At 46.5% G+C, this 26,360-nt stretch overlaps 1 protein-coding gene across 4 annotated transcripts in view; it reads left to right on the forward strand.

The window, feature by feature from the left end:
• Nucleotides 1-26,360, forward strand: part of INSR (insulin receptor) — a 142,729-nt gene that overhangs the window by 69,362 nt on the left and 47,007 nt on the right. For all 4 annotated transcript variants that reach the window (XM_021083940.2, XM_021083941.2, XM_021083942.2 and 1 more), the window contains exons 3-5: nucleotides 15,818-16,139; nucleotides 24,138-24,286; nucleotides 25,163-25,307. In XM_021083940.2, the coding sequence (XP_020939599.1) occupies nucleotides 15,818-16,139; nucleotides 24,138-24,286; nucleotides 25,163-25,307 (616 nt within the window). The remainder of the gene's footprint in view (nucleotides 1-15,817; nucleotides 16,140-24,137; nucleotides 24,287-25,162; nucleotides 25,308-26,360) is intronic.

The raw sequence follows: 26,360 nt of genomic DNA on the forward strand, positions 1-26,360 counted from the left end.
TTCCAGGTGTACAGGCTGTTTACTTAGGTAGATGGAGGGCTGCAAAGTGAATCCTAAGAGCCAGTAAAGTCTGAGGATCCAGGGGGCAAAGGGACAAACTCATTCTTTTTTTTTTTTTAAAGTCAAAATAAACAGGGGCAGGAAATGGGTGCCCCCCCAACCCCATCAGGGAACTCATCTTTTTCTAATAGAAGAGCAGTGTCTGAAGTATACACACGGAAATGTCTTAAGAACAGCCATGGGGCTCCTGGAAGGGACACACCACACGGAGCTCCTCATTTCTTCTAGATGGAAAATAAAGCAGCCAGACTGGCTTTCTCAGTAAGGAAATAAGCAGAAAGTTGTCTCTCTTTGGTAATGATGGAGTTGAAAATAAGTTGTTTTTTTTTTTCATTCTGACACATGATTCCATCACATGCAGAAGTGTGACACCTTCGACTCTTTACTCTGGTCCTTTAGGAGGTGAGGACATTTTCTCCATTCCCTGTCATTGTTCCTAAACTCGGCCAGCCTGTGCGTATAGCAGCTCCTGGGAAACTGGTTTCTGTTGACCTGTACACTTTTCAAGACTACTGTGTCCTTGTTATCAAAAAGCCAGCGGTCTTGTGAGCAGCCCGATTTAAAAAACCTTTTTAAAATTATAGTTGATTTACAATGTTCTGTCAATTTCTGCTATACAGCAAAGTGACCCAGCCATACATATAAGTCAATTCTTTTTCTCACACTATCTTCTATCATGCTCTATCACAAGAAGTTGGATGCAGTTCATGTGCTGTACAGCAGGACCTCATTGCTTATCCATTCTAAGTGGAATAGTTTGCATCTGTTAACCCCAAACTCCCAGTCCATCTCACGCCCGCCCCCTTTCCCTTGGCAACCACAAGTCTGTTCTCTGTGTCTGTGAGTCTGTTTCTATTCTGCAGATATGTTCCTCTGTGCCATATTTTAGATTCCACATATAAATGATATCATACGGTATTTGTCTCGTTCTGATTTACTTCACTTCGTGTGAGAGTCTCTAGTTCCATCCATGTTGCTGCAAATGGCAGTATTCTGCTCTTTTTAATGGCTGAGTAGTATTCCATTGTATATATGTACCACATCTTCATAATCTTTTCATCTATCATGGACATTTAGGTTGTTTCCATGCCTTGGCTATTGTGAATATTGCTGTGACGAACATAGGGGGTGCATGTATCCTTCTGATGTATAGGTTTGTCCATATAGATGCCCAGAAGTGGGGTTACTGGATCCTATAGTAGTTCTATATTTAGTTTTCTGAGGAAACGTCATACCATTTTCCATAGTGGTTGTGCCAATTTACGTTCCTACCAGCAGTGTAGGAGGGTTCCCTTTTCTGCACACCCTCTCCAGCATTTGTTATTTGTAGACTTATTCATGATAATGGCCCTTTATTTATGGTTGAGATTGTCCCCAGGGAAACACTCCTTGCGATTTAGACCTTCCACAGCGATAGATTTCAGACTCTGACATTTCCCATTCTCACTTCCTCGTTGTCGTGGAGGCTGCGGTTCTGAGTCTCTGTCTCTCTCTCCCTCTCATCTCCCTGCCACTAGAAAACGGTCATATCTAATTCCAAAAACGACACGGAAAGCTTCAATGTGTGAGCGCATAGGAACAAGAAAAATATGCAAAGAATTCCAGGCAGAAGGCGTTATCAGGGAGAAAAGGAAAAAGTTTTCATGGTGGGTGAAGGGACGGTCCTTAACGAAGGTCAAGTATGCCTAGAGCCAATTTTAGAAAACAAATTGTAGGAAATACAGGGAGAATTGAGAAGCCTCAAGGGAGACACAAACACAGCCTTGATTGCGTAGATAAACCTCAATTAGGCAACAAGGAGTTTGAATAATATGGTTAATAAGATTGTGGTAACAGATATGGACTGAACTTTGTATTCTGCAAACAGTACACATTTTAAAGTGCTCTTGAAATATTTCGAAGAACTAATCATCTGTTAAATCTCAAAAAAAAAAAACCCCAAAAACAAAACCAATACATTCCAAAAAGCAGACATTGAACTACTGCAAGTAAACATAACTGGAAATTAATTTTTAAAAGCTTAACCAAACAAGCAAGACGAACTCCCACCATGTGATAATTAAAAACAAAACATAACTGTTAACTTTGGTCAAAGGTGAATGTCAAGGTGGCAAGAATAGATGTTTTAGAAGATGGGAGGAGTTCCTGCTGTGATGCAACGGGTTAAGGATCTTGCATTGCGCAGCTGTGGTATATGTCACAGCTGTGGCTCGGCTTTGATCTCTGTCCTGGGAACTTCCATATGCCTTGGGTGTGGGCAAAAAAGGAAAAAAAAGAAGAAAGAGAAGGAGAAGAAGAACAAGAAGGAGAAGACAGGGATGTGTGGACGCAGAGGCAAAGGCAGAGACATAAATGAGTATATTGAGAAATCACCAAAATGAAACAATAATGAAACACATCTACACAGGAAGAAGGAATTAGTAAGTTAGCAGGGACTAACTGATTAGAAAACTCATAGAACCGACCAATCCAGGAGCTGGATCTTTTCGAACTTCATTGTGCACCAGGGTAGCCACTAGCCACAGGGAAATAAATTCAGTTTCTCAGTCATTCTAGACAATTTCCAGCACTTGGTGACTATATATGGCTAGTGACTACCAAATCGGATAGCACATATGGAAGGTCCCAGGCTAGGGGCCGAATTGGAGCAGCAGCTGCTGGCCTATGCCACAGCCACTGCAACGCCAGATCCGAGATGCATCTGGGACCTATACCACAGCTCACGGCAAAGCTGGATCCTTAACCCAATGAGTGAGGTCAGGGATTGAACCTTCATCCTCATGGATTCTAGTCGGGTTTGTTACCAAGGAGCCACGATGGGAACGCCTCAAAGCAGACAGTTTATGGGACAGTGCTGTTTTAGCAGGAAGATTCTACAGTGTGCAACCAAGCAAAAAAGGGCATGGGAAAAACATATATAAAGTGAAGAACGAAGATGGAGATGTAACTTAAAATCTGTGAAAAAAATTATAAAGACACCTCTAGTAATAAATACATTGAGAAATAGTATTAAAATAACTTTCTTTACTGCTTTAAATGCCTATTTTATTTAGGCTACTCATTTCCTTTTGCAAGAAAGTAAGGCTCCGAATTTGCCCCTGAGAACGGCTATGTGTTTGTAAGTTGTGCTCTATGTATACTATTAATTTCTAAACAGCCTGTAAATTTTACATTGGCCCAAGAGGCAGAAAACATGAATAGGCTAAACCTCACCTTTTAAAAAGGTACTGCTATAGTTAATTGCCTAAAATATGTATGTAGTACATACATAAATGAGAGAAAACTTTAAAACTGTCCATAACAAACAAAGGCCCATGCACTCTAGGGAGAGTAGTTTTCAGAAGCGGACTGGGGTGATTTGAGGCATGACTTAGGAACCATGATGACACAACAATCAGTCATGTGCAGAAGTCCCAACATCCTAGACTCCACACCTCCAACCCAAATCATCCCAGTTTGAGCACCCGGCTTCTTAGGTTGTGGTTCTTTTTTTTTGTCTTCTTAGGGCCATATGGAAGTACCCGTGGCATATGGAGGTTCCCAGGCTAGGGATCAAATCGGAGCTGTAAGGATCCAGGCCGGGCCATGTCTGCAACCTACACCACAGCTCACAGCAACACCGGATCCTTAGCCCACTGGGCGAGGCCAGGGATCAAACCTGCATCTTCATGGATTCTAGTCGGGTTCGCCAGTCTGTGGTTCTTTTTGTGAGTCCTGTGCACCTGCCCAAAGTGGAAACTTGGGAGTCATCCACGTGATAAGTCTTGATGACCTCACCTCCCTAACGGCTTCAGAAGCCAAGCCTCTTCCTCTCTGTTCCCTCTGCCATTGCCTTCTTCAGCCATCCACCAGAGAGTCAGAAAAGTGGCCCCAAATGTGGATCTGGTGGTGTCTTTTCTGGTTGAAGCCCTCCTGTGGCTCCTCCTGTGATGGCAGAGTCCAAGCCCCTAGGGTTCCCAAACGGTCCTGTCTGGCCTGATGTCCCACACCTTTTCCTCTGTACTTTGCCCTGTTTATAGTTAAAGGCAGCCCTGATGATTCACCCATTCTCACGTACTGACCCTCTCCAGCTGGGATAAAGGCAGTCACCTGATTCTCTCTCCAGCTGGGATAAAGGCAGTCACCTGATTCCCCTCACCATTTTTTTTTTCTTTCCTATGAGCTTTATTGTGCACCTACTGTGTGTTCATGGCACTGGGACACAGCCATATGACAGATGTAGTAAGAAGCCTCCCTTTCACAGGGCTTGTCCATCTCTCTTGTGCCTATGGGGAGAGTAGAGCTGGGATCTCTAGACGTTTTTGGCATCTCAGTGCCAGGAAGGGGCCAAATCCAAGTGGGCCAGGATGGGAAACACTATGAATTAAACCCACAGTGTAAGCCCAGCCTCTCTGGGAGACCTGGGTTCCAGTTTCTGCTGGCATTAGCAAAGCAATCCTTTTGTGCTTCAGTGTCTCCATCTGTAATGGAGATGGTTGTTTGAGTAATAGGGTTATTAATAAGAGCTTTATTAACCGATGTGGGTTGAATGTTGTATTCTGCAAACGGAATATACATTTTAAAGTGTATTTCTGCGGGGGAGAGGGAGGCGTTAGAGAATGTCCATTCGTATGCCTCGGTCTTGGAACTGGCAGTTTAGGTGGACTTTTTCAAATACAGGAGGAACGTTGGCTGCAGGGCACCCCGAAATGAAACCCTGTAAGTTTTCGTAAGAATGTAATTTATGAGTATGGTTCTTGGTATTCTGGGCGAGTGGTGGGTGGAACATTGAGGGTTGGGTCCAAGAGAACACGGTCTCCGGGTGCGGACTCTTCTCTTGCCACACCCCCTTCGCCCCCAATTTGGGAGATTTTGCTGTATGACCTTGGCGGGCAGCTGCCCCTCTCTGGGCTCCTCCCGAATGAGGCCTGGAGCCACGGTGCCCCTCGGCCGTCCCGGGCGCTGCCTGCCACGCGGTGACCTGATCTGGGCACACGCCCAGCTCCGCGCACGGCCCAAGCCGCCCGGTGTTTGCTGAGGAAGCCCGCACACTCGCTTTCTCCTTTACTTTAACTTCCAAAGCTCCATTCTTTGCGGGCCCGCCCTGCAAGGTCTGCACCCTCGAGAGGCCCTCCCGGGGCTCGGGGAGCGGACCGACCAGCGACGGTCAGGGATCCAGCGCCAGTCGGGCGAGCTGAGCCCCGCGCGCCCGGGGGCGGGGCCAGCGCCCCGGCAGCACGCCCGCCCATTGGCCGAGCGCGAGGGCGGCGCTGCGGCTGCCGCCACTGCCGGGCATGGATTTCACGGAGCGGAGCGCGCCACGGGCTTTGTGCTTCGCGGGCGCTGGTGGCTCGCGGGGGCGGGGCTTAGCCCGCCCTGGATCCACCTTTCTTGAACACGCACATAGATGCCTGAAACTGACCAATCCTGAGGCTGTTTTAGTGGGGGGCAGGGCCCTCTTCCCCGCCCCCTGGGGGGCTCCACCTCTATTCTGGCTGGCCTGAGCCGTATTTCCCCGAAGAGCTCCGCAACTCCAAACGCATCTGGGAAGAGAATCTGAACGCGCGCGGGGGCAGCATTATTGGGGAAGGAAAGGGGGAGCTTCCTTGCTTCAAAGATGTGAACTCCTGTGGTCGCCACTTCTTGGGGGGACCGCACTCTCAAAAGGGCGTCTGTGTACCACCTGTCAAAAGTTCACCCAGCCCCCCACCCCACCATTCAATCAACCATATTCCAAAGGGAGGAATTTCCCGACAATTTGCTGCCCGCGCCCCGGGGGCTCCGGGGACTCGAACCTACGTTGTCAGGGTTTGGGGCGGGTGCGGCCCAGAAAGTCTTTGGATGGAAACAGAGTAAATAATTTTAAGGAGTTTATAAAATTCACACTTTCAGGGAGAGCCACGGGGCCCTGTGGTGAATGTGTCTGCAGCCTCATGACGCAACTGTTCCCTTTGGAAATTTCTGGAAAGCAGTACTTTTTGGAATAATAAATCTTGAGGTTTTTTTTTTTTTTTTTTTAGCTACAGGCTTTGGAAAGGAATGTAGCAAAATGTTATTAACATATGTCGTGCTATGGAAACATTTAATAGGGGGTTTTGAAAAAAAGTTTTTTTACCATGTAGCTTTTTTACCATGTAGCTTCTTTTTACCATGTAGCTTTTTAATTGAGAAAGACCAAATTGATTTGAACTTTAAAAGGCAAAGAATCAAAAAGTGGCTGTATTTTGTAAGCATGTTATTTACCGGGCTGCACTGCCTTTGTTTCTATTTCAGCTAGTACTCTTACCTGTATATAAATTGGTAACTTAATTTTGATGTCTTTTGCAAGTTTACAGAAAAGTTAGAAGAATTGTACCTAGATATTCATCAGTTATTTACATTACCCAATTTTTAAAATTATCTCTCTGACATATTTATATACACACATTATATACTTTTTTCCCCCTGAGTCATCAGAGAGTCAGATGTTCCTGTGCCTTTAATTCTTTGGGGGTTATTTTCTAAGAATAAGAAAATGAGGATGTTAACACTGAAGCAATATTTGAATCCACAGTCTCTTATATAAATCTCATCTGTTGTCTCTGTGTTGTCTATCATCACTAATATTTCTTCCTGGTCCAGGTTCCAATCTAGTAACCCACTTGGTATTTAGTTACTTTGACTGCTGATTTTGTACCAAGGCAGGAAATATCTTAAGAGAAACTTTTTAAAGTCATTGATACTGGTCAGCTATTCTGACACGGTCTCTACCGGAATATTAGGGGGTAGGATGATATAATTGATCAAAAACATTTATTAATCTTCTAAGAGTTTTTTTAATGTATGGAAGTGTAGTTAATTTACAATGCTATGTTAGTTTCAAGTGTACAGCAACATGATTCAGTTATGCTAAAAATGTGTTTTTAAATAGACGTCAGCTTTAGACCAGTAGCACACATACGAGTAAAAAAGAAAGAAAGAAAAAAAAAAATCAAGTTGAGTTGATAGGTAATGGTGCCTCTCCTTACCCTTTCCTCCATCCTCGTCCCCTCCCCACAGGCAGTCATGGGGCACATTTCTTGTATCCCTTCCAGAGGGACACGTGTCCTGTTTGTCTTCCCCCCCCCCCATTTTTAAGATGTAATTTACACACGGCAGAATTCACCTGCTTTGGTGTATGTTCTGTGAGTTTTGACGGATATATATGGTCAGGTAACCATCACCACAGTCAAGATCTGAAATGATTCCTTTATGGCCCAAATTTCTCTGCACCTCCTGCAGTCAGTGCTTCCCCAGTTCCAGCCCCTGGTGACCATTAATGTGTCCACCATCCCTATAATTTTGCTTTTTCCAGGGTGTCATATAAATGGCATCGTAACAGTGTGTAGCTTTGGAGACCAGCTTCTTAAGCTCAATACGGTGCATCCGAAATCCATCCACATGTTATGAGAATCAGCACTTCATTCTTTTTTTTGACTGCTCAGCAGCATTCATTGTGTGAAGGTACAATGTTTATCCCTTCCCTGGTTGAGGGACTTTTAGATTGTTTCCAGTTTGGGGTGATTACAACTGTCGCCACTGTAAACATTCACAGACAGGAATTTGAGACAACATAAGTGTTTTGGTTTTGTTTTTCCATTTCTCCTGGGTAAACCCCTAGGTCCTGTGGTTCAGATCAGAAGTGTATGTTTACCCCTGCAAGAAATGATCAAACTCTTTACCGAACTAGCTGTCCATTTTGTTTTCCAACCAGGTATACCTCTCTTCCTTTTCCCCAAAACAAGTTATGTTCTTTAGACACTTTTTTACCTTCCTTTTTTTTTCTCTTTTTATTTATTTAATATGTATATTTACATTTTTATTATAGTTGATTTACAGTGTTCTGTCGATTTCTGCTGTACAGCAAAGTGACCCAGTCCTACATATGTATATATATATATATGTATTATATATATGTATATATTCTTTTTCTCATATTATCTTCTATCAAATTCTATCACAAGTGATTGGATATAGTTCTCTGTGCTGTACAGCAGGACCTCATTGACTATCCATGCTAAATGTAACAATTTGCATCTACTAACCCCAAACTGCTGGTCCATCCCACCCACCCCCCTCCTTGGTAACCACAAGTTTGTTCTCTTATGCTTGTGAGTCTGTTTCTGTTTTGTAGATAGTTTCGTCTGTGCCATATTTTAGATTGCACATGTAAGTGATATCCTATGTTATTTGTCTTTCTCTTTCTGATTTACTTCACTTAGTGTGAGGATCTCTAGTGGTGTCCATGTTGCCACTTTTTTTTTTCTTTTTCTTTCTTTCTTTCTCTTTTTTGGCTGCCCTGCAGCCAAAAATGGAGTTTCCAGGCCAGGGATCAGATACAAGCTGCAGTTGCAACCTAAGCTGCAGGTGTGGCAATGCCAGATCCTTAACCCACTGTGCTGGGGCCAGGAGTCGAACCCACATCCCAGCGCTCCCAAGACATTGTAGGTCCTGTTGCACCACAGTGGGAACTCCACCACTTTCTTTTTCTTAGTGCTATTTTGGAAGTGACTCCAACATCACAGTACACAGAACTGGCTCCCGTTTTACCGCTTCATACTATTCTATCTCCTTGATTCACAGTAATTTATTTACACAGTCTCTTGCTCGGACCTTTAGGTTGTTAATAGCCGTTTGCTGTTAAAGACCCAAATGGTTAATATCCTGTAGGGTAAAGAAGATCCTTGTCCAGGGCTAAGTGCCCATATGCTCTTTTGTCTGCAGGATAAATCCTGACAGTAGAAATGCGGGGGTCAAACTGCACCTTCCCTCTTTGCTTTACCGCATCTCTCTTAAACCAGTTGGCGTTCCTGTAGACCCCTCTGGGGAAAGCATCCTTTGGTGAAGAGCATGCCACTTACTTCAGAGAGTACCACCATAGGATTCTTTCTGCACTGCCGCCTAATATTGAGAGTTCAGTTTTTCCATCGGGGTGTAGGGACGAAGCCACTGGAGGTGAAAGTTTCAGGAGGGGGTGGCAGCTTCTGCTGGTGTAACTGGAAGCCAGGGGCTTTAGGAAATTTTAGGGAGAACTGGGAAGAAATTGGGGCCAGCAGCCCAAGGCAGCTTGGGGTGGGGGTGGGGGTGGGGGTTGGGTGATGGATGGACAAGGAACTTGTGTGTTTTTAGGGGGAGAGGTGGTCTCTGAGAGGACTAGGTGGATGGGCCCTACCTACAGGGAGGGCATGCACCTGTCCTGGGTAGGTCAGTAGCTCCCAGACTGCTTGGAGTTTTTCTCTAGTTTTATCGAAAAGGCTGCTGTCCTCTCAGGCAGAAACAGCCTCGAGGGGTCATCCCCTGAGCCAGCGCTGCTGGGAGGTAGTGGCTGGATTCAATATGCACCCCCCCCCTCCAGGGGAGGTAAAGGTGGGGAGGGGGAGAGAGGGAGGTGGGTACTCCCAGTGGCATTTCTATTAAATAAGATAAAGTACTTGGAAACAGAGTGGGAGCCACCCAGAGGTGGCTTATCATTATCAAAGGAGAGTCTTCAAAAGTTTAAAAAAAAAAAACAAGCCCATCCACCTCTTATGCAAAAGAAGCAAACAAACAAAAAACACCAAAGAACACCTGTCAACACTTTTAACCCTTTGGTGAGGGCCACCAGTTGGATGGTAAAGCCAAAGTGTTTATCATCCCTGAAATAGGATTGCAGAGTTAGATACAGAGATGCTTAATGTCCCAGGGGCAGAAAACCTGTCATTCTTGGAGGTTATTGCTTCTACGGGATAAAAATGACTTACAGCATATCCATTTATCTGTTGATATCTGGCTTCCCAGAGTTGAGGCCCTAATAGAAATAGTAAGTCCATCACAGGTAAGTTTCAGTGGGGGAGAAGTTGTCGAAAGATCTTTGGTCAATAAAGTTTTATTGACACAATGTGCTTGGGTCCAAACGTTTGCCCTGGGATCTTCTACCTCCCCCCTCCCCCCAAAAAGGAAAATTGGTCAGCTCCTGCTCTGGAGAATGAAACCATTCTCAGATGGGCCTCTGAGGCAGGGCTCTGGAGGACTGAACAGCCCTGTCCCTAGGCTTTGGCCTTGTTTGCGAGTGTTGGATCATTTTTCTTAGCATTGTCTGGGCCGGAAGGCTTATGTGTTTGGGAAGTTTTTGTTGGGTCTTTGCTGACCCCTCTTTTGAACTCAAGGGCTGATGCTCAGATGTGGCCCTAGCCCAGGAAACAGGCGTCTTCCTGTTCTCACATGTTCCTTCCCAGAGGCGGAGACTTCACAAGCCCTAGAAAATTCTCTGCCTCCTATATTGCTTCCTGCCATTGATTCCCAACCCTTGGAATGATCCAACAGGTTATTCATAATGATGGTAACAATTCTAAGGCCCTCAGAGCTGATTTATATCAAAGCTACGATGTGTTTAGCAAAGAACTCTACCCACATCTCACTGACAGGTGTGAGAAGGAGTCCAGAGGTTATTGTCAGTTGCCATTGTTCAGGCAAGAAAACTCAGGCTGTCTCTGGTCTTTTAGAGAACGCTTCCTGGCGTGCTTGTGGCGTGGAAAGCTGTGTGCATGTCACACACACACACACACACACACCCAGCTAGGTGGACCCTGTGGACAGCCGTGACCTTCTTTGGGCCCAGGAATGTCGGGTTCAGAGCCAGAAGATCAAAGTTCTGGTTGTGGCCCCGTGGCGTCTCAGCCGAGGAGAGGCGTCTCGTTCCCTGGCAGGGTCTTTGTTAGAATTAAGTAAGAATCTAAAAGGAGGAGTTCCCATCGTGGCTCAGTGGTTAACCAACCCGACTAGTATCCATGAAGATGTGGATTCGATCCCTGGCCTCGCTCAGTGGATTAAGGATCCGGCATTGCCGTGAGCTGTGGTGTAGGTTGCAGATGCGGCTCGGATCCCGCATTGCTGTGGCTGTGGTGTAGGCCGGCAGCTATAGCTCTGATTCAACCCCTAGCCTGGGAACCTCTGTATACTGTGGGTGAGGCCCTAAAAAGTCAAAAGACAAAAAGAAAAAAAAATAGACCTAAGGGGAAGGAGGTATATAAACTGTAAAAAGCTGACACCAACATTGGTAGGTTAACCCCAGCCTGCTCTGATGAACAACTTCTTCCTTCTTTTTGGATCCATGTAGAGAATCAGAATATGCACCTATGCATAGGTGCTCCAAAATTTCCCTGTAATTTTGCATGGTGTTTGTGGAGCTCCTGCAACTGAGAGTTCTTGGGTCAATTCCTGAGCCCCTGGCTAAACACTGGGGACCTAGAACAGCCCCAAAGGCCTTTCTCTGGCTTCCTCTCTGTCTATTTGGACATGGTTCTGCTGAATCCCTGCTGGGTGCAAGGCCCTGTCCTAGGAGTGTGTGTAAATGGAGCCATCGTGGCCCTGGCCCCTAGCTTCGTAGACAGACAGTCAACAAGCGCCCCAGATAACTTTCAAGAGTGATAATGTGCTGAAGGAAAAATGTTATAAGCTCATGTGTTCAAAGTGGTTTTGAGAAGGCGAGAGTGACTTCCAAGGGAGGTCAGGGGAGGTCTTTCTAAGGGGTTGAGACCTGAAGGTCGAGGAGGATATGGGAATAAGCCAGAGCAGCAGATGCAAACGTCCTGAGGTAGGGCTGAGGCTGGCTGTGGGAGGGCCAGGAAGGAGGCTGGAGTGGCTGCTGCCTGGGGCTGCGAGGAGGACTCAGAGAGGCCAGCAGGCACAAGACACATGACACCTGTAGCTTTGGTAAGGAGTTTATTTGTATTCTCTAAGCCTCTGCTGTGCTATTCTAAAACCAGTAGCCAGCCGTGGCTAATAAGATTAAAACTGAGGAGTTCCCGCTGTGGCGCAATGGGATGAGCAGGATCTCTGCAGCACTGAAATGAAAGTTCGATACCCCATCCAGCACAGTGGGCTAAGGATCCTGTGTTGCTGCAGCTGCCTAAGACGCAGCTGTGGCTCAACTCTGATCCCTGGCCTGGGAACTCCATATGCCACAAGGCGGCCCCAAAAGAAAGATAAAAAAATTAAAAGTGAAAGGCCGTTGAAAGTTTGGTTCCTCAGTAGAAATTGGAGCCTCGTGTATACTTGGCATGTAAAATGGCACAGCGGCTATGGAAAATGGGATGGTGGTTCCTCAAAAAAATTAAAAAGAGAAATCCCAGGAGTTCCCGCTGTGGCACAGTGGGTTAAGAACCTGACGGCGGCAGCTCGAGTTGATGTGGAGGTGCAGGTTCCATCCCCAGCTCGGCGCAGTGGGTGGCATTCAGCATTGCCACAGCTGTGGTGTAAGTTGCAGCTGCAGCTCAGATTCAGTTCCTGGACCAGGAACCTCCATATGCTTCTGTTGCGGCCATTGAAGAAGAAAAAAAAAGAAAAGAGAAGAAAAGAAAAAGAAAGTGCAGAAAGCTTCAGTTACAAAATTTGGGGAAATAATATCTGCATTTGGGGGCACAAATTACCACACAGCCTCTTCTCCCCACTGGCATTTTTCATGCTGTAATAACTAACATGATCACCCCAGAGATAAAAGAAAAGCCAACATTATCTGGATTTTATGAAAAATAATGGCCATCAAAATCTTACAAGATATGATTTGGCCGAAATCCAGGCAGGTCGACCAGATGATTCCCTTTTTAAACCTGTACAGGCGTTCCGTTGTGGCTTAGTGGAAAGGCACCTGAGTAGTATCCATGAGGACTTGGGTTCAATTCCTGGCCTTGCTCAATAGGTTAAGGATCTGGCATTGCTGTGAGCTCTGGTGTAGGTCACAGACATGGCTTATATCTGGAATTGCTGTGGCTGTGGCGTAGGTCAGCAGCTGCAGCTCTATTTGACCCCTAGCCTGGGAACTTCCATATGCTGCAGGTGTGGCCCTAAAAAAAAAAAAAAAAAAAAAAAAAAAGAATTGAAAGTGGACATTTCGTACACCCATGATCACAGCAGCATTATTCACAATAGGCAAATGGTTTAAGTAACCTGTCAGTTGACTAGATAAACAAAATGTGGTATATACACACAATGAAACAGTATTAAGCCTTAAAAGGAAAGAAATTTTTTAAAATGGCAAAACCGTATCTCTTTATTAATCACTATTTGCACATTTCACATCTTTTATTCAATAGTACCCCCCCACCAGCCCAGCCCAACACTTTTGGATCATGAAAAGCTTGGAGATAGTTAAAATTCCAGAAAAAAAAAAAAAAACATGTTTGGGACCATGCCAGTGGCATGTAGAAGTTCTAGGGCCAGGGATCGAACCCTCCCCACAACAGTGACCTGAGCTGCAGCAGTAACGACGACAAAGTCTTAACCCGCTGCACCACCAGAGAACTCCAAAGCTCCTAGAAAATTTTGCGGAAGAATTTTTGCAAAGCTTGGATTCTCCCCTTCTTGACGTATGTGATTGACTTTCATTGAATAAATGTAAGCAGTTACAAGAATTCAAGCTTATTATTCATCTGATTGTGTATATAAGTTTTCCTCCTTATCAAGATATAGTCAAGTGCCCATCAATGATATTGCCAACAGGAATTCTGTCATTCTTCAAAAGGAACTTCTGACACCTGCTACCTTGTGGATGAACCTTGAGGATATGATGCTCAGTGAAATCAGCCAGACACAAAAGGACAAATACTATCTGATTCCACTTTAGCAGGTCCGTAGAGGAGTCAGATCTACAGAGACAGGACCTAGATGTCGGGGCCAGGGGGTGGGGGAGTCCGTGTTTCACCAGCACGGAGTTTCAGCTTGGGAAGATCAGAAGGTCCTAGAGGTGGATGGTAGGGATGGTTATACCACATGGTGAATGTGCTTAATGCCACTGAGCTGTGGACTTGAAAATGGTTAAGATGGTCAGTTTCACGCTATGCATATTTTGTCGCAATTGAAAAAAAAAAAAAAAAGTTTGGTTCCTCGTTGCATGAACCACACTCAACAGCCACCAGGGAGAAGTGGCTACTGTGTTGGACAGCACAGATCGAGACCATTTCCATCCTTGCAGAAAGTTCCATCAGACTGTTCATGTGGGAATGTGGCTTAAGAAGCCGCTTCAGTTCCTTGGGTCCAGTCAATGGTTCCACATGGACTGTCATATTGACAGCAGCAAATCAAAGGGCCTGAAGATGTGGGGTGAAGAACACTCCCCGGTCTCCAAACCGTGTTCCCAGCTATATCTGGAGGAAGCAAAGAAGGGGCCCCTGGGAACAACCTCTGCTCTGGCCGAGATCTTTCCAGCCTCGGGGAAGCCATCTGTTCAGGGACAAATTTCCCTGGCAGCCTGGGAAGGGAGGGCTGGTCCTCGAGATCCAGGGCCAGATGTTGAGGCACCAAAGTCCAGGGGAATCAGGAAGTGATGATTGGTGAGATGTTGGGAGAAAGCGGGGGTGTAAAAGGTGCTGGAGGGGAGTTCCCATTGTGGCTCAGTGGGCTAAGAACCCAACATTGTCTTCGTGAGGATGTGGGTTCAATCCCTGTCCTCACTTAGTGGGTTAAGAATCTGGCATTGCTGCAAGCCGCAGCATAGGCTCGGATCCTGAATTGCTCTGGCTGTGGTGTAGACTGGCGGTTGCAGCTCCAATTTGACCCCTAGCCTGGGAACTTCCATATGCTGCAGGTGCAGTCATTAAAAAAATAAAAGCGGGGGGCTGGAGGAAATCAGGGTGGTGTCCAGCCGTTAGTGGACAAGTTCAGTTGCATCAAACAAGAAACCCACGAAATCCGTGCACAACCTCTGCCTCTCCATGTACATAGCCCTCTTCTTCCCCATCTGTAATCACCCACAGGTCACAGCAGAAATGCCACCTCCGCTTACCTCCATCTCGATGCTTGCTGTGTAGGTAGTTGTGCTTTTAAATAATGAATCTCTCTCCTCCATTAGACCAGGTGGTCCTGAAGGCAGGGTTTTTGGCCACTGTGTTCCCATGGTGGCTGCAGTATCTCGATCAGTGCAAGCAGATGTCTGTTGAAGCAGTAAATGAACTTTGGGCTATTTGCTTAACCTCCTTGTGCCTCAGTTTCCCCATTGGTAAAGTGGAGGAAGGAGAGATCGGGATGTATCTGCTTATCTACGGATATATATCTGCATGCTGGAGCTGGCTTGCTAGAGCCAACTGTGTAATTTTCAGGAAATGTGTAGACTGGTTCTTAAACAAGCTGTTATTAAAATTTAAATGATATCAATTTACAGTGAAACAAATTATGTTAAAAGAACCAAGGTAGGAGTTCCCTAGTGGCTCAGCCCATTAAGGATCTGGCGTTGTCATTGCTGTGGCTTGGGTCACTGCTGTGGTGAGGTTCAGTCCCTGACCTGGGAACTTGTGCCTGCTTGGGCATTGCCAAAACAAAACAAAACAAAACAAAAACGAAAGCAATCAATACTCAAAACTCATTTCTTAATATCTCCTTACATTGTTCTACTAGATATGCCTTTGAGGATTCTTGCTACTATTGTATCTATGTGATAGAGGTATGGTTTAATGCTGTGCTAATATGTATCTCTTACTGGCTCCACATGCAGTAACTTTAGGTGTGGGTAGCTTGAAAGGGACCATGATGGGGGTATTTATTTACACCAGGGTAATTGGCAAATGCTATAAAGCAGAACCTCTCTGCCCGACCCCCATCACTGAGGACATTATTAAACATTGGCAAGCACATCACTGGTTTGGGGGCTGAAGTGAGTTAATGGTTGTGCCTGGCGCAAAGCAAGTGCTGTTATTATTTTGTTTGGCTCACACGCCCTCATCCAGAATTGCCGTCGTGCAGACAGGAATTGGGCAAAGCCACTGACCAGCTGTTTTGCTTCTCCCTCTAGTGTGCCCGACCATCTGTAAGTCGCACGGCTGCACTGCTGAGGGCCTCTGCTGTCACAGCGAGTGTTTGGGCAACTGCTCTGAGCCAGACGACCCCACCAAGTGCGTGGCCTGCCGCAACTTCTACCTGGACGGCAGATGCGTGGAGACCTGCCCGCCCCCCTACTACCACTTCCAAGACTGGCGCTGCGTGAACTTCAGCTTCTGCCAGGACCTGCACAACAAATGCAAGAACTCAAGGAGGCAGGGCTGCCACCAGTACGTCATTCACAACAACAAGTGTATCCCTGAGTGCCCCTCAGGGTACACGATGAATTCCAGCAAGTGAGTCCGGGGTATGGGTTCTGGGGCTGAGGTGGGGCCGGGTAGCCAAGAGGGGAAGGAACTTGGGGTTGGTGTTGGGAGTGTTGCCTGTGAAAACTGTGTGAAAACCTAGAGTTAAGTGGCTATGAGTGAGGGAACCACCAGTGACTAGCGGTAGGCTTGGGTCTCTTGGGTGCCATTCCTGCTACCTGTGTTTGGCCCTGGCTTTTGGAGCAGACGTTGACAAAACTTCTTCTTGCAAAGGGCCAGAGGGTACATATTTTTGGCATATCGCATACCATTTTTCAAGCTTTCTGTGCTTAGCATCGGAAATAGAAGGCCTTGGTTTTGGATTCGGTCCTTTATATGGTCTGATGGTCCCCATGAATGTCTCTGTCTATCACAATCAAGATCAGAACTCGGGGAGTTCGCATTATGGCCAAATATTTAGCAGGGGAGATTACCAGCCCAGCACAGTGGGTTTAGGATCCAGCGTTGCCACACCTGTGGTGTAGCAGATTCAACCCCTGGCCCGGGAACTCCATATACCCCTGGGGAGCCAAAAAACAAAAGAAAGAAAAAAGAATCAGAACTCAGATTTTTAAATTAAAAAAATTTTTTTTTCCATTTTTTTATGGCCACACCTGCAGCATATGGAAGTTCCTGGGCTGGGGGGTCTAATCAGAGCTGCAGCTGCCGGCCTTCGCCACAGCCACAGCAATGTGGTATCAAAATGGCATCTGTGTTCTATGTCACAGCTTGTGGCAACAACGCTCGATCCTTAACCCCCTGAGCAAGGCCAGAGATCAAACCCGCATCCTTATGGATACGAGTGAGGTTCTTAACCCACTGAGTCAAAGTGGGAACTCCCAGATTTTTAAAAAATGTTTTCTCCAAGCTGGAGCTGGAAGGTGTCCTGAGATTAGCTCAGAATGCAAGGAGGAAGGACTCAATTCTAAGATTTTCCTCAAGGCTTTACTGCATTTTGACGACAGTACAAGGGAGCCATTTCCGACTATTTGGGTGAGAAAGAGCAGATTTTTCGGTCCCAGGGGTGAGTCAGATTTCCTACGCACTTCTCAGACTTTTTATTCACACTGTTAGCGTCTCAGATGAGCTATTCCGGTGTCTCAGGGCTGTAACCGAGTTTTAAAAAATCTGTTTCCTGGTTTTTGTGTGGAGGTCTGAAAAAGAAAACAACCCACGAAACGACACAAAAACAAACCAGAAGCAGACGCACCTCGAGGGGCCTTGAGCTGACCTGCTTACGTAAAAAAATCTTCCTCTTCAGACTTGAAAATTAGCCAAGCGAGAGTGTTCTGGTGGGAAATTTTATTTCCCTGGGTGGGGAGGGTGGGAAGGAAAACAATCTTTATTCCGGGTCCTAGGGACCTCTCTTTGAGTGTTTGTGAACCTGTAAGTACAGTGTGTTTTGTTTTGTTCATTTTTGATAAAACCTATCAAGTGACTTTGTTGACCAAAAATAGGCTTCTATAAATCACCTTGGCACACCAGACAGAGCTTTTTTTTTTCTGTTTTTTCTTTTTTGGGGGCCGGTTTATCAGTAAGTTTGGGAAAATGACCATATTCTTTTTGATTTATTTCTGTTTTTTTTTTTTCCTGTTGGAAATAAAGCATGGATATGAATATCTTCCGGTGAGAAGTTAGTCAAAAAGACATCGCCTTGCAGTAAAAGCTATTTTTTTCGGCTCATAAGTAATGTTGGAAAAATAGAGCAACCTCTTTTGATGGCAGTGGCCCAGGGATTGAAGCCCGAGGATACTGACACTTTGTCCTGTGGTGCTTGGGACCTTGACTGAGTGAACGACAAAAGTGAAGGGTGTTGATTGTGACCTGGGGTGGCGGAATTTTGCTTTATAGGTTTGCATTTCTTTTCCCCTTCTGAAGCTTTTCTTTTCTTGTGTGAAAGACTTGAGTGCCATTGAGTTTTCTAATGTGGTTTGCTATCAAGGAGGGCCAGATGTGTTTTCTTCCATTCTTGTGGCTTTATCTGGGAAGCAGTTCTTGAAGTTTTTGCTGCACAGGTCTGGGAACCCACAGGCGTTCATTAAGAGGCCTGCCCTCTGTCTACGGCCACACTGTGCTCCCTCACGGGGTGATCTTGCATGAGAAGGATTGGATATTTGGGGTGTGTGTTAAGGGTGGATGGGTGTGGAGCATCCCAATCCCCGCCCCCATGCTCTGCCCTTTGATCTTTGCATGGCTGGCTTCTCTTTGTCATCCAGGTCACAGCTTAAAGTCATTTCCTTTGAGAATCCTTCCCTGAGTGACTACCCTGTTTGAATTTGCCATCCAGCTCCTCTTGGGCACATCCCCCCATTGGAACTCTTTTCATGGCATTTTCATCATTTCATTTTCATGATATATACATTGTGATTTCATGATTATATATATATAATTTTATATATAATTATATATATTATATGAATATATATAATTATATATATGAGATCTAATGTTATATATATAATTTTTTCCTTCTCTTTATGGTTGCACCTGTGGCATATGGAAGTTCCCCGGCTAGGGGCTGAACTGGAGCTGCAGCTGTGACCTATGCCCCAGCTTGCAGCAACACCAAATCCTTAATACACTGAGTGAGGCCAGGAGTTGAACCCGAGTCCTCACAGAGACAATATTGGGTTCTTAACCCGCTGAACTACAATGGGAACTCCTTAAGCTTTACAGAGTTATCCCATAAAACCCTAGACATTCCACCCTCAGATCCTAATAAAAGCAGACTCCCAGGTGTTCCCCTCTTTCTCTCTCTCTCCCCCACAACGGGAACTCCACTAGTTGAGATATATATATTGTTTTTTAGGGCTGTACCTGAGGCACATGGAAGTTCCTAGACTAGGGGTCAGATCAGAGCTGCAGCTGCTGGCCTACACCACAGCCACAGCAACGTGGGATCTGAGCTGTGTCTGCAACCTACACCACAGCTCATGGCAACACCAGATCTTTAACCCACTGAGCAGGGCCAGGGATTGAACCCGAATCTTCAAGGATACTAGTTGGTTTCATTACCACTGAGCTACTATGGAAACTCTGTCAACTGGCTGATATTTTAATTGTCAACATATTAATTTGCCCCAATAAGACTAAACACTTCACAAGCATATCAGCTAGCTCTTGCTGTGTAACAAACCACCCCGCATTTAGTAAAACAATGCCCATTTAGGGCTTCTCATTATTTTGTGGGTTAACTGGCAGTTTTTCTGGCTCAGGCTGGGTCAGCTCTGACTGTACAGGACAGGCTAGCCTCTCATATCCTGCATGGGTGGCTGGGGCCCTGCTCCACGTGTAGCTGGGATGGGCATGCTTTAATGTGGAAGTACTTTTTCAGCCTTGGCTGTAGCGCATTTGCTAATGTCCCATTGGCGAAAGCAATTCATCAGGCCAAGCCCCGATTCACTGGATGAGGAAGCCGGTTCTGCTTCTTGGTGGGAAGGACTGAATAGAACATGTGGATTTCCCACAGGGAAAGCTGGTCGTTTGTTCACTCGTGTGTGCCTGTAGTTTACAACTGGCTTTGGCAGAAAGCCAGATAGTAAACATTTTCAGTTCTGGGGGCCATATGGTCCCTGTGGCAGCTATTCTTCTCTGGCCTTAGAGTAGCCATGGATGATATGCAAGCCATGGGTGTGGCTGGGTTCCCATATAGCGCTATTTACAGCAGGTGGCCAGCTGGAGTTGGCCCACTGGGCTGTAGTTTGCTTACCCCTGGTTCAGAGGATCCCCTATCACATGATTAGTGCTCAGTGAATATTTGTAGACCCAACAAAGGAACTCAAATATTCGGTCACTCTTCAGGTTCCATCCCAGCTGCTCTGACACCAGCTGGATGTCCTGCAGTCAAATTCAACATCACCAGCTCCCTGGAGTTAGCATCAGACCTGCAAGTGAAAGGCTTGGTCCTCCACCAGACTGGCTTTCCTTCAGATGCCAGACATAATCTGGGGGAATGCTAGACACAATCTGGGGGGGCCCCTGCCACCCCCACTTCTGATTGGCTGGCTATAAATTTGGGAGCTCCTACAAACCCTCAGGATTCAAGAATTTGCTAGGACAACTCATAAGGCTGAGGGAAAAAAAAGACTCTACTGTTCTGTTGGTCCAAGTGTCTCAGGGTTAGGGATGCCCGCAGAGTTCCCCAGGACACACAGCACTTGTGGTGAGGTCTGCAGATGTTTCTCCTCCAGGAGGAGGGCCCCTATTTATGGCTGGGGCGGCTCTTGTTGTTCTTACTCTGACCCTAGGATGCACTTTATCAAGGAACCATCAGGAAACTTGGAGGAACAAGATCTGTTACGGGAGAGGCACATAGTGAGGTGCTGGGGAGATGGAGACAGGAGAGAAGGGAGGGAGGGAGGAAGAGAGGCAGAGAGGGAGGGAAGGAGAAAAGGAGAGAGAGAGAGAGGGAGGGAGGGAGAGAGAAAGAGAAAGAGAGGAACACATGGGGGGCTGCTTTTATTAGGATCCTGGGGTGGGATGTCTAGGGTTTTATGGATTCACCCTTAAGGAGTTCCCGTTGTGGCTCAGCAGGTTAAGGAGTCAGTGTTGCCTCTGTTAATGATGTGGGTTCCATCCTCGGCCTTGCCCAGTGGGTTAAGGATCCTGTGTCACCACAAGCTTCAGCCTAGGTTGCAGATATGACTCAGATCCCTCGTTGCTCTGGCTGTGGTGTAGACCTGCAGCTGCAGCTCCAATTCAACCCCTGGCCTGGGAACTTCCACATGCCACAGGGTGTAGCCTTAAAATAAACAGGGGGTGGGCGAGCTTAAGAGCAGAAATTAGGGCACAGGAAGGGAAAAGCGGGGTCCATCAAGGGTTTGGTTATCTAGGTTTCCTAGGGTTTCTGAAAGAAACCTGGGTGGGGGCCACCTGATTCCTTATCTGGTTGTTTTGCTAGTGACTGTGACATAGAGCTGGCTTTACATTTATTCAAGATGGGTGTCTTTTGAAATAGATGCCTTGGCTGTCCCAAAGCTTCATGCCTGGCCCTTAGGACGACAGCTTTAGGAATTCCTGTTGTGGCTCAGCGGTAACGAAGCCAACTAGTATCCATGAGGAAACGGGTTTGATCCCCGGCCCCACCCAGCAACTGCAGCTCTGATTCGACCCCTAGCTTGGGAATCTTCATATGCTGCAGAAGTGGCCCTAAAAAAGACAAAAACAAACAAAAAGAGTGCACAGGGAGTGAGGGCTGGGGGTTCCAGGCTCAGGGCTCCCATCCCCTCGTGGGATCAGACATCAGCCTTTCAGTACCTCAGTGGTTCACCAGCCAGAATAATTGACTGAGTTGGTGGTGTCCAAGGTTTTCATTGGGGTTTTATTACATCGATGTGATGGCCTGAACCACTGGCCACAGGTTTGAACTCCAGCCCCCCTCTCCTCCGGAGGGCATATGGTTGAGGAAACTCTCCAGTCACACATCTAGTCTTTCTGGTGACCAGCCCCATCCTGAAGCAAGCGGCGCCCCCCACCCCCTCCAACCCCTCCCCCCTCAAGCAAAGTCACCTCATTAGCAAAACAAAGATGCTGCTGTCACTCAGGAAATTCCAAGGGCTTTTGAAGCTCTGTGCCAGGACCTGGGGCAAAGACCGGATGTGTTCTTTATTATACCAAATAATAAAAGACCTTTCTGAAGAATCGAATAGAATATGCAGGGGTGTGGAAATAACAGCAGGAGCATCAATGATATCATTAGTAAAACATGATCATCATAGCCAAAGACAAACAATTTTTGTTTTCTCTGTGCCTAGTGCTTTAGGTGGTGGATATCATTTCGTCCTCATCACCACCTGCCCTGTGAGGCAGGTACTCTTATTGTTTCTCTTTCACAGAGGAGGACGCAGACCTTGAGAATGTATCAGTTGGGAATATTGAGGTTTCATGCACCAGAATCCCAGTTCAAACTGGCTTGAGCAATATTAAAGGAGTTTATTGGTGATTGTAACCAAAGAGTTTAGGAAAGAGCCTCAGGTATAGCTGTACCAGGAGCTCAAGGGATGAACACGATCATTTTCTTTGCACCCCAAACTTTATTTTTCTCTCTGTCATTTTGTTCTCAGACAGCCTCTCCCTCACGCCTTGCCCCATGTTAGTAGTATAGCAATACCCTCTTAGGTACTCCAGAAGGAGGACAATTTCTCCTTTCAGGAAGTTCTAGCAAAACCTTCCCTGGATGAACTTGTGCCCACCTCTGACTCCCACGGGGATGGAAGATGTTGCTCAGCCTGGCCTGGATTTTGCGTCCTGCCTGGACCTAGGAGGGCTGTGCCAGTCAAGAACTGACCTCAGAGACCCTGTGTAGGGGAGGGCTGATTTCCAAAGGACTCCTTGGGGCTACACATTTGAGAACATTAGGCTGCGAGAAGGCAAAGCCAGTCTGCCTCCGGCCACCCACTGTCAAATGTGAGGTTGTAGTTATAGCTCATAGGTTGTATAGTCTCATATATAGTTGTGTGGCCATGTCAAGCCCCACACAAAAGAGCAAATGCCCCATCATCTCACAGTAGCTGCCCAAGTTCCACCAGTGTGTTGTGTGGGGGGGCAACAGCATCAGCTCAGCCACTTTCACGTAGCGACAGAATGGGTCCTACGTGACGTCCATAAGTTCTGCATCATCCCCGTCACCATGGTAATCAGGCATCCCTTGGGTTCCAGGTGATGCTATGAGTCCTACCTCTGTTACCCAACTCAGGTTCAACTGCTTGCCACTCAAAAGCCAATAATTCGAGAGGCAAGTTTCAGTAGAAAGGAAGGTGACAATCTGGGGAGAAGGTGGACTCATGTCCAGAGACCAACTCTGAAGATTCTGCTCAGCCATGGCAGTTTGTAAAGGGGGGTTGTCGGGTGTGGAAATCTCAGTGAACCATGGAGGCAGGAGGTTGGGTTCTGCATTTTTCTCCGTGGCATGTAGACTGGCTGACTCTCTCTTCAGATGTTATCTTGCCTGCATGATCTGCCTGCAGGATCACTAAGAGGGCTTTTGGGGGTAGACATCTAGTTATTTTTAAACTGCTTAACTCTTCATTCTTACTTCTTCTTCTTTTTTTTTTTTTTTTTTTTTTGCTTTTTAGGGCTGTACCAACAGCATGTGGAGGTTCCCAGGCTAGGGGTTGATTTGGAGCTGCAGCTGCCGGCCTACACCACAGCCACAGCAATGTGGGATCTGAGCTGTATCTGCAACCTACACCACAGCTCATGGCAACGCCGGATCCTTAACCCACTGAACGAGGCCAGGGATCGAACCTGCATCCTCATGGATCCTAGTTGGGTTTGTTAACCACTGAGCCATGATGGGAACTCCCCATTCGTACCTCTTTTGATCTAGCAAAAGAATCCACAGGTTGGGCAAGGCATGATGTGCATTTAGGAGAGTGTAAGTCGGGTCAAACTGCCTGTGGATCACATTCCTATAATTAAGTTCTTTTAAGGTCAGAGGGGAATGGAAATGGGCAAACAGGGAAGGGGGGAAGGTTGATTTCATGTCTATGGGGTAGAAAGTGATTCTCCACAGGATGCAGAGTGGATCACTGTGGGGGTTAGGCAGGAGCCCTATCATTTTGAGGTAAAGGCATGAGTTCCCTGACTTCAGGGTGAAGCTAGAGACCTGCCACCACAAGAAATGCCATAACCTATCATGACCTGGGGGTCATTTGCCCCTCCCCACCCCACCAGGAGACAATGTTTGGAGATGTTTTTGACTGTCCTGCCTTGGGTGGCAGGTGCTGCTGGCAAGGAGCTTGCGGAGCCCAGGGATGCTGCTCGAAATCGCTAATGGGCAGGACAGCTCCCCACCTAAGGGAGAATTCTCCTGCCCAAATGTCAACAGTGCTGTGGTTGAAGCACCCTGACTTATGGCCACTTGGGACCCTGTGCAGCACATTCTCTGCTCTGTGTGTGTGTGTGTCTGTGTGTGTGTGTGTGTGTGAGAGAGAGAGAGAGAGCGCTCCTGGGTGCCCTGACCTCTCTCTCTCTCCACTCCTTCTGCAGCTTGATGTGCACTCCGTGCCTAGGCCCCTGTCCCAAAGTGTGTCACCTCCTGGAAGGCGAGAAGACCATCGACTCAGTGACATCCGCCCAGGAGCTCCGAGGCTGCACCATTATCAACGGGAGCCTAATCATCAACATTCGAGGAGGCAGTGAGTGCTCTTGGGTGGGGGTGGGGGGCACCTGCCACGATCCCAGGGAGCAGAGAAGGAGAACAGCCTTAATACCCACAAGTGGAGTCACGCACGGAGTTTGCTTCCAAACCTGAAGTTCACAGCTCAGTCTGCTCACCCCCCACCCCTCCACCTCCTCTGATCTTTCCAAGCTGGGAGCTGGCACATCAGGAATTTGCTTTTTTTTTTTCTTTTTTGGCCACCCCGTGGCATATGGAGTTCCCAGGCCAGGGGCCAGATCTGAGCCCCAGTTATGACCTACACCACAGCTGTGACAATGCTGGATCCTTTAACCCACTGTGCCCGGCTGGAGATCGAATCTGAGTCCTGGTGCTCCAGAGACCCTGCTGATCTTGTTGCATCACGGTGGGAACTCCAGGAATTTGAATTTGTAACAGGCAGGCAATGCACCCTCTTGCAGGTCTGAGGGCCTTGTTTCCAGAAATTCCGCCACAGGCTAAAAGGCATTCCTCTGGTTGTTTATTCTGGGAACATTTATTGAATACTCGTGGCTAAGGAGGCAAACTTTGTTTGTGGTGGATTTTGCAAATAAACAAATTAACATATAATGTAAACCCAGGCAGGGGTCCAGGCTCAGAAAGAAAAGCAAAGCAGGGTGACAGAAGGATCAAGGGTCAGCAAGTTTTTCTTCAGAAGGGCCTTATGAGAAATACAATCAGCTTTGCAGGCAGCCCGGTCTCCATCATAACTACTCAACTCTGCCTCTTAGGTGTATTTTGAGCAGAACGTGTCAAAATCATTTTCAGCTGGGAGGTTAACTCTTCACTGTGGGGAATTATGGGAAAGGTAAAATATTTTGGTAGAAACGCACTGGGTCCTCTCTCCTTTCCTTAGACAACCTGGCAGCCGAACTAGAGGCCAACCTTGGACTCATTGAGGAGATTTCAGGGTACCTGAAAATCCGCCGATCCTATGCCCTCGTGTCACTTTCCTTCTTCCGGAAGTTGCGTCTGATCCGAGGGGAGACGTTGGAAATTGGGTATGTGGGCCTGATGCTCTATCTGTGGCCTCACTAGGAAGTCTGTGAGTTAGAAAAACCAAGGGATTTTTGCCAAGATATGGAAAGAAACTAAGTGTCCTTCAGTGGGTGCATGGGTATAGAAAATGTGGTGTATATATATTTATCTAGTAATAAATGAATTTCATATTTATTTAATAATATGTACATATTATTTAGCCATAAAGCTGCCTTTTTTTTTTTTTTTTTGGCTCAGACCTTTTATTTAGATTGTTGCAAGACCTCTTTGCTGTTCGACAGAAACATAATGCAAGTTGTAGAGACTTTCAATTTTCTTTTCTTTTCTTTTTTTTTTTTTTGTCTTTTTGTTTTTAGTTGTTGTTGTTGTTGCTATTTCTTGGGCCGATCCCGCGGCATATGGAGGTTCCCAGGCTATGGGTTGAATCGGAGCTGTAGCCACCGGCCTATGCCAGAGCCACAGCAACTTGGGATCCAAGCCGTGTCTGCAACCTACACCACAGCTCACGGCAACGCCGGATCGTTAACCCACTGAGCAAGGGCAGGGACCAAACCCGCAACCTCATGGTTCCTAGTCGGATTCGTTAACCACTGCGCCACGACGGGAACTCCGAGACTTTCAATTTTCTAGTAGCCACATCTAAAAAACTTTAAAAGAGATAGGTGAAAGGAATTTTCATAATGCATTTTACTGAACCCATTACATCTAAAATGTTATTTTGACATGGACTTAATAGTAAAAAAAAAAGTATAAAGGTTTTTTACATTTTTTTCTTTGGCATGCCAAGTCTTTGTATTTCTGGTACAGTTCTGAATGGTCACATTTCAGGTGCCCAAACTAGAAGTGGCTAGTGGTTTCTGTATTGGATAACACAGGTCTAGACACAGCCCTTTTCCCGTTCATCATGTGCTGGTGGCCCACTAATAGTTCTAAGGCACAAGTTGAATTGACTTACTGAGTTATAAAACCTTCAGTGGTTACCTCCCCTTCCCACCCCCACGGTGAAAGGTCACGTGTCCTTGGTCTTGGTCTGGCATGCAGTATACTAGAGGGTT

The sequence above is a fragment of the Sus scrofa genome, chromosome 2 (genome assembly GCF_054392235.1).
Source record: "Sus scrofa isolate SSC_HxYL_T2T_F1_AM1 chromosome 2, Sscrofa_HxYL_maternal_Yorkshire_Landrace_v2.0, whole genome shotgun sequence".
Taxonomy (NCBI): domain Eukaryota; kingdom Metazoa; phylum Chordata; class Mammalia; order Artiodactyla; family Suidae; genus Sus; species Sus scrofa.